Source organism: Apis mellifera, linkage group LG1, assembly GCF_003254395.2.
Source record: "Apis mellifera strain DH4 linkage group LG1, Amel_HAv3.1, whole genome shotgun sequence".
Taxonomy (NCBI): domain Eukaryota; kingdom Metazoa; phylum Arthropoda; class Insecta; order Hymenoptera; family Apidae; genus Apis; species Apis mellifera.
In genome coordinates, this window is record NC_037638.1 from 10,818,015 (window position 1) to 10,832,821 (window position 14,807).

The window sequence follows — 14,807 nt, forward strand, 5'->3', positions numbered from 1 at the left end:
ATCACTAATCATAAAAAATTTTTATTTATACTTTACGATCTTATTAATAAATAATATATTATTTAAAAAATTTACAATTATGAAAAAAATTGTATTTGTATCTATTAAAAATATAATTTTTTAAGGTTAAGTTATCATTATATGATACAGCTGGTTAGAAAATATGTATTATAAAATATATAAAATAAAATATATATAAAATAAATATTAAATAAAATATATATTTAAAAAATTAGTAATAAAAAAAGGATATGATATTTTTTATTTTTCTTATTATTATATTATTGTAGTATTATTGTAAATAAAAAATAAAGATTAAAAAAACAATCAATGATTTTATTTAAAAACTGCATAATATATTTTTTTTTAAGTAATAAATTTAATATATATTAAATTTATTTATATTTAATTTTTAAAGTGAAAAAAAGAAAAATATAAGTTGAATTTTAAATTATGTTTATATTTTTTTTCGCTTATAAATAATATTTGAAAATAAATAATGTTAGGATATGAATAAATTTTTGAATAGGATAAAAGTGAAAAAAAATTATTAATTATTGCCATTAGAAATATCTGAAATTAGCATAATATAATTAATTTAGGATAACATGAAATTAGAATAACATAGATAAATTAAAATCTTCAATAAAATAGAATTGAAAAAAAGATTATTGATTATTATAACTATTATTATATATTAAAATTTTTAATAAGAAAATAAAGAACTGAAGGAAATAGTACCGGTTAATATCAAACATAAATGAAATATAATTACAATACAGATGATATATGTATATGAGATAAATATATATATAGACATATATATATATATATATATATATATATATATATATATATATATATATATAGGCCAGAGTCACATGATGTCAAAAAATAGATACTATATTTATTTTTTAATGTTTGTCGCATTTTTACAGCAGAGCAAAAGATAAAAAAAAATAAATAAAAAGTAGAAAATGACTAATATAAAAAAAATAATTAAAAATTTGGAAATGAATACTATGTCGATTAGAATTATTTATAGAATACATATTGTCACATGAAATAAAAAAACAAAAAAAAACAAATAATAGAAAAAATATAGAGATAAAATAAAAAATGATTGTTAGCGCCATCTCTTGAATGTCAAAGAAAATCTCTTTAAAATTTAAAAAAATTTAAAAACTATTCAAGAAATGATGATAATTTTCAATTTTTTTCAGTTTTATATAATATATCTTAAGATAATTTTAAGATAATAAAATATAATAAAATATTTCTCATATGACACTAATATTTTATGATATTTTTTGCGATTTTGATCATTCAAGTCATAATAGTCAAAAACATATAGTTAAATATCTAAATTTTAAGAATAAATTCATAGAATATCAGATAATAGGATCTTAATGATTTTAATTAATTAAAACCTATGATTTTTTAAACACAAATTTAAAAGAAAGGATTAATTTATAAATTATTTCTATAGTTCAAGATTTAGAATGTTTATATAGAATATATTTGATTTTTGATGTTATGTACATATATTTTATTGTATTATACTATTTAAATCTTTAATTTATAATTATATTACATTATAAATGATTTTTAAACTATTTGAAATAGTTAAATTGTAAATATTATTTTGAAAAACATTAAATTAAAAAATTTTTAAAAATTAATAATTTTATTTTTGATAATTAAAATATAATTATATTTTATAATATATTAATTTTTATCATGTATTATTATTATTAATTAGTTATTTAATTTATAAATTAATTAAATTAATTAATATCATATAATTGATTCAAATTAGGTTATAGAAATCTATTTTTCTATATCTAATCTATGTTTATAATTTCATTTTGAAATGTAATTTCAGTTCTAACTGTTATTAATATTGCAATTTTATTCTAAATTAAATCGATAATGTTGAAAATGATACTAAAATGGTAAGAAGATTCTAGTGCTTTTGAGATATGAAACAAAAAAATATATTGAAGGAAATCATAGATTTATATAAGATATTTGTAATAATAGATAAATATTAAGAGTATGTATTTATACTAATTAAAACTAATTAGTATAAAATTAATTAATAAAAAAGAATAATTATAAAAAGTCATTATTAAAAGTTAATCGAAATTAATTATATAAATAATTAAAGCACTTTATATTAGAAATTTTATGTTTCTAATAATTATTTTTTATATGTAATTTATAATCTTGTTTCGAATAAAATGTTATACTAAAGATAATGATTATATTTTTAAAATTGGTGAACAAACATGATGAGAAAATGAAAAAAAGTAATTTGAGATCATATCTAATAAAATTATTAATGATATATAGTATTTAATATCCATATGATATTGGGGTGAATGAACGAGCGCGCGCGCGTTCACATTCACGCTGTGATCACGGACGATCGAAAAATACTGAGGGCAGTCAGTCGCGAGCTTTACGTTTCATCGGATGATCATTATTAGTAACGTGAATTTTTACAATTGTGACGAAAACGATGATTTTTCAAAGGATCCTCTTAATTCGAATCGAAAAAAATAAAGATATTAGAAAAAATTAAATTAAATTAAATTGAAACATATGTTATTTTAAAATAATAGAAAAGAAATACGTAAAGAAATACGTATACATAAAAAAAAAAAAATTAGCAAGACCAAGGAAAAAAGGGAAAAGAGAACGAAAAAGGAATGAAAGAAAGCGTGGAGCAATTTTGAACGCAGGAAGAACGTATACGAATAGGAAACAGAGATGCAGCATTTTTATATAATTATTCGTTTATTTTTATTCGTTCTAATTTATCAATCAATGAAGATCAATGGAGAGAAAATGGAAAGAAGAGAGAATTCATTTTGTCATCCATTTCCTGGTATTATTTTGGATCAAAATAAAATTAATAAATTCGAGAATGGAAGTATAATGTATAATAAATTAGTATATCCTGCTGAATCATATCAAGTATTTGGAAACAAAACATATGGATGTATATGTAATTTACAATCATGCTTGAGAAAATGTTGTAAACGAAATGAGATTCTAGGGGAAGGTATTCGACCGAATTGTACTCCCCTATCAAATGAATCACTTATTCAGAAATCTCTCGTTCTCGAACAAAACCAACTTGCAGCTGAAATCCAACAAATATCTAGATTAAGCGATCAGTTTTTTCTGATAGAAGACATGCAATGTTCCGAAAATTTAAGCAAACTTCTACTCGAACCAGAAAATATTGAAGAAGATGCGTATGTGGTGCAAGCAAATGGTACTCTTCAAACTTTCAATGGTGACAAATATGAAGCTTGGAATTATTGCCTTGATTGGAAAGAACCTTCCAAAACAATTGCTGTTTTGGTTTGTACATTGAATGCGTCTACAACGAGTTCAAACCCAGTGGATGCCGGAATCATAATTTCTATTCCATTCTTTTTCGCTACTTTCTTTGTGTATGCGATTATTCCAGAATTAAGAAATCTCTATGGAAAAACCTTAATGTGTTATGTGGCTTGTTTGGTGGTTGCCTATACTTCTCTCGTCTTAGCCAAACTACTTTTTTTTAAATATGTCTTCTGCAGCGCAATAGGTAAGAACTCGTTACCCTCCCTTTCTATCTTTCTCTTTCTTACTGCTTTGTTCATTTGAAATTATGATTATTTATTGTATTTTTTGTATTTTTTTTTTTATTTTATTTCTTCGATCGTATATATTATATTAAATATGTTTTATACATAATATTAAAACGATATCAATCATATCGGTTGAAATTTTCGATCCTTTTCTTTCATAGATAATTTTCTTTCATAGATAAATCGAATGCGATAAAAACAATTTTAAACAAATAAGATAAATCATAAAATTTAATATTTCGACCATCTGTACCATATGAACTAAAAAGTTAAAAAAGAACGCAAAAAATAGAAAAGAAATTAATCTATCGAAATCAATAAAGTTTGTTTTATAGTTATATACATATAGTTTATACATTTAAGCACGTATTAGAAATACGACATAAACACATGTACCATTAATATATTCGTGTTTTATTCCGTATATAGTTTCTATTACATATACTTTCATATTTTACTTTTTCATATTTTATTTTATTAATATATAATATAATATAATATATAATATAATTATATATCATTAATGTATAATAAAATATTTAAATACATTTAAGTAATTTGCAAAACGCATATATGATTTTGCAAATTATCATATAAAACATAATAGTAAACACAATTTCCGTTTATAAAATTTAATTGAATGATTGTTTGTTTTCATTAACGGTGCTTATTTTTTTAATTTTTTTTTTTAGTATAATAATCTTTAAATTTATTGAAATGAATTAAAAGGAAATTATCATTAAATGAAATTCTTATAATATGATTTAATTTTAAATATTTATTTTCCTGGAATGAAATTTCATTGTTATTTGATTGATAATATATTAATAAATGATTTTATATTTTCATCAAATTAAAGTTTTAATATTTAAATATAATCATAATACATATATTAAAAATTATTAAAACTATTAAAACATGGATTTCTACCTTACTGTAGTTAATATGTAACTTAATCTACTAATATATTTATGATAGAACAAAAAATAATTTTTATAACTGTTGAGATTAAGTTAAATCATTGAAGCCAAAATAATTGCCTTATTAGTAAATATAAATGTTAATAAAAGAAGTATGTATATTTATATTTTATAAAATTTAAAGTAAATTATTCATTGCTCAAAACATAAAAATCAAAATTTTTTTAATAGGGGTTGTATCATCTTTTAACAAGATATAAAAATAATTTTCTTTTTTAATAAAAAAAAATGATTAGACAATAAAAATTTTGATAAATATTTGATAAAAATACTTCTTTTACTTCCTCTTCATCATTCTCTTTTTTTATGCAGTTCTTGATTTTTATCTCATGTTATCTCTCGTTATAAATATTAAAAACTTCTATGATTCTTGTTGCATGGAAAAACTCATTTTGAAAAATTTGTAATATATTTTTTTTTCATTCAATTAACATATTGTTCAATTATCTTATTAAGTAAACGTAGTCGCGTGTCAATACTACATAGATAATAAAGTACTCTAAGCTTTAATATTTGCTTATAAGTTGAAATTATGAATTGATTCGTGGAAAAGTAATTTATTAGAAAATCCTCTTTTATATATAATAAGAAATAGATGCAAAAATGTGCTCTCGCATTTCTGTAATGAAATTAATGATATAAATATCGAAAATATGGCAATATTATATACATTGATTTAAACTTATGAATGATGAAAATCAAATAAATATTCATTAAAAAATATTTAAATAATATATTAGTAAAAAAAATGAATATCAGAAATAAGCAAAAAAAATTGATCGTTGAAAGATTCATCGAAAAAGAATTTAAAAAAATATCATTTATCTTGTATTATAGAATTACATATCTATTTTCGCACATATATTTCTGCATATAGTGTTATATAATATATATATACATACATATGCAATTGTGTTGCAATTTCTTAATTACAAATTGATATTAATCATTGTAATGACGTAAAAAAAAAAGTAAAGATAACAAAGGTGTACATATATTTATTAAAGTAATATTGAAATAATATTAAAAGATCAGTAAGATACAATTTTTGCATCAGAAATTAAATTTACATCGATTATTTGAAAAATTATAATTTTGTAATATTTTTTATTTTTATAATTTATATAAAATTAGGTGTAGGTATTTTTTTAAAAAATATTTTTCATGCCATTTTCATTTCATATTTTTTTATAAATTTGTATTTTTTTATATTTTTTTCAATTGTGATATTTATATTTTTGTAAATGTGATGTAAATAAATTTATATTTACATCACATTTGTAATCATTCTTTAATGCATAATCTTTAATAAGTTTTTTTTAATTCGTTTGATACCAAACGAATTAGAATTATTTTTACAATTATTTTTACTTATTAACAATATCAATAAGTTTTCTTTTGATAATTTCTCCCTTTCCATTTAATCGAATTTTCGTGCTTTTATGTTTAAAGTGTACACTTTCGTATATCTATATTTTGTATTCACTCAATTTTGTAGGTACTCAAAATTTTATAATAAGTTTTTTTTTATTCTGTTCTCTTCTGTTCTCTTCTATTTTCTATAATTTTTTTATTTTTGATGTACTAAATTTCTAAAAATAAAATATGTAATCGAAATATTTAATATATGCATTTAATATAAGAACAATATTAACACAGTATTATTAAATATTTTATTAAATAGAGATTTTATTTATTTACTTTCAGGTTGATATTAACTTGATATTACATAATAATTTTATAAATTTATTATTATTTAAATTCAAATAATCCTTTCATTTTGATATTTAATAATATAATGTCAAAGTTCAAGTGAAAGATTTCTTGTTACAAGAAAATAAAGTTTCTTGAATAAATATGGATATAATTACATGATTTTAATATATTATAGTATATTACTATATTTATATGGTATTTTGTAATAAATTAATCATGTGTAATTACCAACAAATTGTTGCCAAATAATAATATTAGTTTTATGAGCAATGAAAATGGATCAAACATTATCATAATAATTTAAAAGATGTTTAGTTAATAAAGCATTATTATGAGAATATATTTCATTAATTTTATTTTATCAATAAATGATAAAAAAAATGAGGGCAAAATTTGATAATGAAAATGCTACTATCTCTAAATTTAAATAGATATAAACAAGCATAAACTAATCAGCTATTTTTAATAATATAAAAATGTGTTGAATATGAAACGCGAATTGATTAATTGCCAAAATATTTTTGGTTTATATTATTATTAAATATTAAAAATGAATATTATATGAATTAATGAGAATATGTATAAAATTATGTATAATATGTTTTTTATCGATTTTCGTATCCTATTACTAGAATTAATCGAGTTTTATCCATTCCTGATCGATGCTTAAAATTTAAATTTCAAGATTTGTTTCGGAGATTTCCTGTTTTTCAATACATGAAGATAAACAAGAACAGATTGCAATGCCTCACCTTGATTTACCTTACCTTACCTCTCTCCCCACTTTAAATTTTTCTTCTTCTCATTTTTTATCTACTTTCCTTTGGTTACCTTGATATGGCATATGCCATGATATTCGATATCAAAGTGAATATACGTGAAAAAAATTTCGAAATATCTTGTATTTGCTCAATGTCGACAACGGTGCCCTTTATATTTAAATAATCCAGAATTTTATCTTATTTTTCGAATAATTTTTCTCAATAAATTTTAGACTTTTTTTTTTAAATTTATTCGAGTCATAAAATTGAATAGTTTATATTATATTGATGTAATTATAAATTTAATATTTTATAGAGTTGTACATAACATATTATTTAAGATTTTTCTAATTTGAAATTTGAATATTATTTGATTTATTATTAATTATGTACATTAAATGAATAAAATAATTTTGAATTCTTACTATAGAATACATACATACATACAGGATACATTACTATATTAAAAACAATCGAATAGTTTATACTATTATAAATAAATGTTTAATATTTAGATTTATATATATACAAATATATAACAATAAATTTTTATATATCATAAAATTTTAATAAGTCATAAAAGAAAGTAATAAAAATCAATCTTTGATTAAATTACATATTCATAATAATTTGCTATCTGTTTATTTTTTGACCTTCACTAAATTTTTTGCCGCTACAAATTTATCTTTTCTCTTTCTTTCTCTTTCTTCTTGTCTTCTTCTTGTCTTCTATTTTTGTTTTTAATATAGAATTCTATTCAATTTTTTAAATTAAAAGTTTCTACAGTCTAATCAAGTGAAAAAAGTGAGGCAAATAAAAAAAGAACATAAAAGAGATAATAAAAAAAAATAAATAAAAAGAATAAAAGAAATAAATAGAAGAAGGGGTAAATAGAGAGAGAGAGGGAAGTGGAAAGGTGACAAGGATAACGAAAAAAGGAAGAATAAAACGAAAACGCTGAAATCATTCCCAGTAGTTAGTCGATTGCAACGTGACGCGATTAACCGACGTTATGAACATTAGCAATCGTATCGTTTCCGCGTAAAACGATAATGGCTGCGGTTATTATAAATCTGAACGAATCGTTATAAACAGTTACTTGATGAAAACCTATCCACCAAGATGTTTCGCGTCGTGATCGGTGATTTATTATTGATGATACTCGCGATAAATTCAATTCAACCGTCTTCGCAATTCGATACAACACCATCTCTTAACCAGGATTCTATCAATTTCGCCGTACACGAGTCGAATGTGAAAATGGATAACGATAACAGAACGAAATATTTTCATTCGAATGAAGATATTGAGAAGTCAGGGATGGAAAATATTTTCACGAATGCAGAGAGCAAGGATCAATGTTTTTCCAATGTTATTTTCATGACTGATGGAAAAGCATGTATTCCTTTATGTTGCCCATACGGGAATCGTATGACGAACGATAAATGTATTGAAACAAATAATACTTATCGTTTTCCGCCCCTTTACAACTCGAATAATTTAACGTTAATCGATGAGACGCCGGATTATCGACGCTATTTTCATCTATCCGTTAAAGATCCTTGTAAAGGCTGGCAACGTTATAAACTTAGTCCAAAAGAATATACGGAAGATGAATTCATGATTCTCGATAACGGTTCAATCTACAAGTATAACAAGAACGAAATTTTTCGAGATAATGATTATTGCCTCGGTATCATTTCCACCATGTTCGATGTAATTTTTTGTTACAAGGATGAAGATGAGATAAATGTTAATGTTAATGAAGTACTCTATCCCATCGGAATGATCGTATCAGTGCCATTCCTGTTTGCCACGTTTATCGTCTACTGTCTGTTACCGGAACTGAAAAATTTACACGGCTACACACTTCGTGCACATATTATTTCTCTATTGGTCGCCTATGTGACACTCTCAAGCGTAAATGTTATTCCACAAAAACACATTTCGAATTCTCTCTGCATTATATTTGGTACTTATACAGTTACATAATAATTTTACGTATCTCTATATATAGATTGATATTTCTAACATAAAAAATACATGTAAACAAGATTTCACGTTATTTATTTGCGTTGCATCGCGTATCTTTTTTATTTCCGTTTTATATTATATGATTATATATATTGTTTTATTATTATTATATATTATATGAAATTTTTATGTGCTAGTATATTTAAATTATCATTGATCATTTATTTTGATTGAATTCTGTTTCAGCATTCATCATTCATTTTTCTTTTTTGGCTAGTTTCTTCTGGTTGAACGTTATGTGCTTCGACATTTGGTGGACATTTGGGTAAGTTAATTTTTCTCGTTTATTATTTAACTCATTTATGTATACCCTAACTTGTTTTTTTTACATTTCATTTTAGTTTATTTTCTTAATCAATCGTGTTAAGTTCAAATATGTCCAACTAACAGCATATTTACAATGCTTTCGAATTAAAAGCTTATTAAAATCGATGATATACGCATCATGGAACGTAGTATAAAAATTATCTCCTTAATATCTTTCCAGCTAAAGCAATTCGATAGTTGACGATCATCGGAGGGAAATTGATAGCGACATACGTGAATTAATATCCGGTTCATGACGGCACGTGTATACTTTGTAAACATTCTTAAATTAAGTTCGATCGACCCACGAAGTAGACTTAGGGTTTCTTTCTCAAGTACTTTCATTCTGTGAACATCACAAGTTTATTTAACATCGACAATAATGTGTCTTTTATTCCTTTCAATCGATCCAATCTTGCCTTTCATTATACATAAATAATTTTTTCTCCGAATTCTCTCAATAACAGATTAAAATTTTTAATCGACGCGTTTGTTTCTCTTATTCATTTATCTAAGTATGATTGAAACGATATATATAAATTTTATATATATATATATATATATATATATACACATGTGTATTTTTTTTTAATGAAAACATATTATATAAAATGATAAACGTTGAATGAAAAATATTGCGTAGAAAAGAATGATTGCGTCTCGAAAATCAAAAGTAACATATGATATTTCATTCTTTACCGAATTGAATTCTTAATAAAAGTATTTGAGAGATCTACTTATATACATATGTGTATGTATTTGTAAAGCGCCAGGTGTACAGCAAACAAATCGTGACGTGTGTTATAAACAAATCTCGAAAGCTCGAAAGCTGAGAATCGGTCTTTCGGTTCTGACGCCGACGCCACATAGACGCCACACGGACGCTATACTGACGCCATATCGACGCCACATCGATACTATACACATATATACTGATGCCGATTGTTTTCGTGCTTCGATAATTTTAAAAAAAAAATTAAAAAGAAATTAATAAAATTATGATAAATAAACGTTGGTATTTAGAAATAATAAGTTTAATCGATTAATTATAATATACGAATGCTTCGAAAAATTTTTGAATCATTGATCGATATGTTTTATAGATTATTGAATACTAATGATATTTCGATATTTCAATTTTCTTCTCTGCCAAAAAAATTATCCGAGTAGCATGCAGTAATCATGTTAAATCGTTTTTTTTTTTTTTTTTTAATTTTAAATTATTTGATCATTGTCAGTTTTTTTTTTAATATTGTTTATAGCTTATAATCATTAGAATAACGAGTTATCGGTCATTACCAAGTATTTCTTTTATTATATATGTAAAGCATATAAGTATATAGGTGTGACGAATGTAATTAAGGGTGTGACTATATAGTGCGACCTTGATCATATCATATTATACAACATACGTACACATTCATGTATAGATAAATATCAATTAGAAATTACGTTTTTATCTAATTTAATAGTAAAGGATGACTTTTATAGACTTATATAGACTTTTCTTGAATATCAATTATTTATTCGTAATTTCTATTAATAAAATACTTTTCAAGTTTGCGCGTCATATTTCCAATTTTATAAATTGTATTTTCCATTCTTCACTTTCTTAGTTTTTTTTTTTGTTCATAAATCAAAAAATTTCATGGAACAAGTTCAAAATATTAATATATATTCAAATAAAGCATGAATGAATAGAATAATTAAATTTAGAATCTTAATATTTTGCTTAAAAATAAAAAAAGACGTCGTATTTTTATTTCTTCTCGTACAAACGATATATATATTTTTATTAATAATTCTTTTAATCTAATCTAATCGATCCTTTGAAAGTTATAAATCTTATTTTTGTAAGATGTAACGGCAGGAAATATAGAACACGTCATAAAACCACAAGCTCATATCGTGTAAAATAGGGCTTCCCAAACTTTTATGAGACCCACTTTATAACGATCTCCGCTATATTTTTAAAAAAGAGCGATGTTTTAATAAAAAAAAATATTATTCTAACATTTTTAAATTTTTGTTTATTGAATATATTTAATTAATATGTAAATTTATTAATTAAATATATAATAAATAAGATGAGTTTGTTTAATATTTAATATTTGTTTGTTTAATATTTAACATTTGTTTGTTTAATATTTGATACAATGCAGCCATATTTTGGAGTATAATATACATGTACATGCTATATGTTGTGATTAATGAAAAAAAAATAATCGAAATCTTGTGCTGATTATTTTTTAGTTTACTTTTTAAGTTTCATTTTTCATGTATTTTTTTTTTTCATGTATTTCTACTTTTTTTTTTTTAATTCTATTTTATTTACTAAAGAATTTCTTATTTTCAGAGGCTTTCGATCCCTACATGGCAGCGTGAAACAAAGGGAGCGTAAAAAATTTTTAATATATTCGATTTACGCTTGGGGTTGTGCAGCGATTCTCACAGGAATTTGCGCAATTATGGACTTTCTGCCTAAAATTCCAAATTATTTAATCAAACCAGACTTTGGAAAAATGAATTGTTGGTTCACAAGTAAGTTTTCATGAATTAGAATAACGAGTTTTTTTTAATTTGATAAATGTTCGATAGGAGATGAAGCAAAGGCAATATATTTTTACGGTCCTATGGGTATTACTGTTCTTTGTAATATATGTCTTTTTATTTCTACGGCATTAAAAATACGACAACATGGAAAAGATACGGCCCAACATCTCAGAGGTATAGACAGTAGACGCCATGATGATAATAAACAATGGTTCGTTCTCTTTTTGTTTATAATAAAAAATTTTTAATTATATATCTACTTTAGTGTTATCGCATAGTATATGTAAATTAATCAATAATATATATAAAATAGTTGATTAAATGCTAAGATTTCACTTTCTTCCATTTATTTACATCGATATGCTTTTACATTATTGCTCTTATTTCATACTTGTGACGGTAAAATTATTTTCAGACCTTCTTTTAGAACTTATACAATAAGGATTTTCCCATGATTTGATTTATTTTTGTAATGACGAAAGCGGGTCGCTCTCGCGTAACAAAACATACATCCGTTTAAACAGGATCTCGTGATTGCATGTTTCGTCTTTATCATTGATCTTGGCATTTATAACTGATTATTATATTATAGAATATATATATATATAAATTTATAATATATATTTACAATCATTCGCAAAAATATTCGTACTATATATTACAAAGAAATTCATCTTATCCAAAAATTTTGATTTATGTGTATAGAATATAGAATTTTGATTATGTGCATAAGAGATTTATATATGAATTTATACAATTTCTTTTTTTCATTCAATGAAAAATCTCATTGAGCGAATGAAATCAATTCCTATAAATGTTTCAAAACTTTTTTTTAATTTTGAATATAATTTCATATGGGAATTTTTTTATAAGTACGATAGAATATTAAAATCAAAATATTTTATAATTTAATATTATGCTCTATTTCGTCCTTATAAAATTATATTAAAAAGAACAAAAAAAATATTGAAAATTTAAATAATGATTTCATTTTTTTAAAATGAGATTATTTATTTTTTATAATATATTGTATAATTACAATTAATTATATATTGTTTAATTATATATTGTAGAATATAATTATATATATATATATATATATATATATATATATATATATATATACAGTATATTTTTAACATAATATTTAAAGAGATAAATCAATATTGAAAATTTCAATATTTTTTCAATAACATTTTTAATATAACTTTATATTTTTTTCAATATAATATTTTTTTTTATAGTAGTATGAAATAGAAAGTTTTAAATTAAAATATTTATAATTATTATATATTTATATTTTTTTAATGTTCTATTATTCTATAAAACATATCTCCAAATAAAATTATATTTAAAATTGAAAAAATGCTGAAATCTTTGGAAATTGGAAAAAAAACATTTTTCATCGATAAATAATATTCCATATATTCCATATAAGTTATGCATTATAATATGAATTATAATTTTTATAATAAGATGAATTTGTAATATAGAAACATACATTTTCATAATTGATTATTTATCATATCATTATATAATATAATACATATCATGGAACGTCTATTAAGTCACACTTATTTTTCTGCGATTTTATGATATATAAAATTGTTCATATATACATATATTTATATATGTATATATGTACATATATATTAAACTATTTTTATATATTAAAACTATTATATATTAAAATTATTTTAGTATCTCATTTAATTAAATGTGAAATTTAATTTGCTTTGTCCAGGTTTAATCTATATTTGAAATTGTTCATTGTGATGGGTATAAATTGGTCAATGGAAATAATATCATGGCTTTGTAACAATACACCAACATATCTTTGGTACCTTACTGATTTTACGAATACTTTACAAGGAGTAATTATTTTTATAATTTTCGTTTGGAAAGATAAAGTTAAAAGACTACTGTTAAGAAGATTTGGTTGCCGTGAAAGTAATGTGTTTTCAAGAAATTCAACTCGTAGTGGTTGTCGTACTTGTACATCTTCCGCTCCATCGTTTCAAGAAAAGATTGTCACATATTCAAATGAATCTTTTTGCGACAAAACAATCGTCGATAATTAATAATTAGCTTTAATCATTTTGTATCGTGATTCATTATGTATCATTTACACAACTTTATAAAAATAACAAATGAAAAAAAGAAAAAAAGAAAATTTTGATTGAAGTATATTAGCTTTCGACAAATCTATATTCAATTTACATTTGACACTTCATCAAAATATCGATTAATAATGAATTAAAGATTAAATATTGAGTGTGAATTTTCTTGAAGAATTTCTAGTCATCGTTATGCTGCCTTTCTAATATTCATTTTTGCTACTACATAATCGTTTATATATAAATTTGAAACATTTAATTTTTATTTTATATAAAAATATCATAAAATAGTGATTTTTAAAAACTATTAAATTTAATGCCAATATATTATTAAAATAATAGTGTACAAATAAATTAGATTTACTTTATCATAGTTATTTCCCTTTCTCTTATAATTTAAATTTTAATATAATAATAATTTTATTTGTTATTTGATATTACAAAGTTATAAGTTGTAAATTTTATTTTATAAAATAAGAAAATGACAAAAACATCATTTATATCAAAATGTATATTATTCTTTATCTTTATCAAATCAAATATGCAAAAATTTTGTACATTTTTCTTACATATACATCTAATTAAACACATATTATATATATATTTTATTCTAAAACGGTGTTAAAATACAAATTAATTAAAATTTGAAGTAATATTAAAATAAATCTATTCATTAAACATTATATATTAGGG

The 14,807-nt window shown here is 22.1% G+C and overlaps 1 protein-coding gene across 2 annotated transcripts; it reads left to right on the forward strand.

The window, feature by feature from the left end:
• The first annotated feature begins 2,463 nt into the window (after positions 1 to 2,463).
• On the forward strand, positions 2,464 to 14,168 carry LOC724760 (G-protein coupled receptor Mth2). Of its 2 annotated transcripts, none has more exons than XM_001120657.5 (5): positions 2,464 to 3,604; positions 9,325 to 9,403; positions 11,801 to 11,985; positions 12,043 to 12,208; positions 13,742 to 14,168. In XM_001120657.5, exons 1-5 carry the CDS (start codon positions 2,776 to 2,778, stop codon positions 14,076 to 14,078), a joined length of 1,596 nt encoding a protein of 531 aa, XP_001120657.3. In that variant the 5' UTR covers positions 2,464 to 2,775; the 3' UTR covers positions 14,079 to 14,168. The 2 variants fall into 2 exon arrangements, with proteins under 2 accessions (XP_001120657.3, XP_006568661.1); XM_006568598.3 differs by lacking the exon at positions 2,464 to 3,604 and adding an exon at positions 8,029 to 9,076.
• The last annotated feature ends 639 nt before the right edge of the window (positions 14,169 to 14,807 follow it).

Bases quoted from the DNA above. Each gene is read 5' to 3' on its own strand.
- LOC724760 (XM_006568598.3), top strand. From the start codon at position 8,227: ATGTTTCGCGTCGTGATCGGTGATTTATTATTGATGATACTCGCGATA. The intron at 11,986-12,042 runs GTAAGTTTTCAT...AATGTTCGATAG, and splicing joins AATGAATTGTTGGTTCACAA to GAGATGAAGCAAAGGCAATA. The intron at 12,209-13,741 runs GTTCGTTCTCTT...TGCTTTGTCCAG, and splicing joins CATGATGATAATAAACAATG to GTTTAATCTATATTTGAAAT.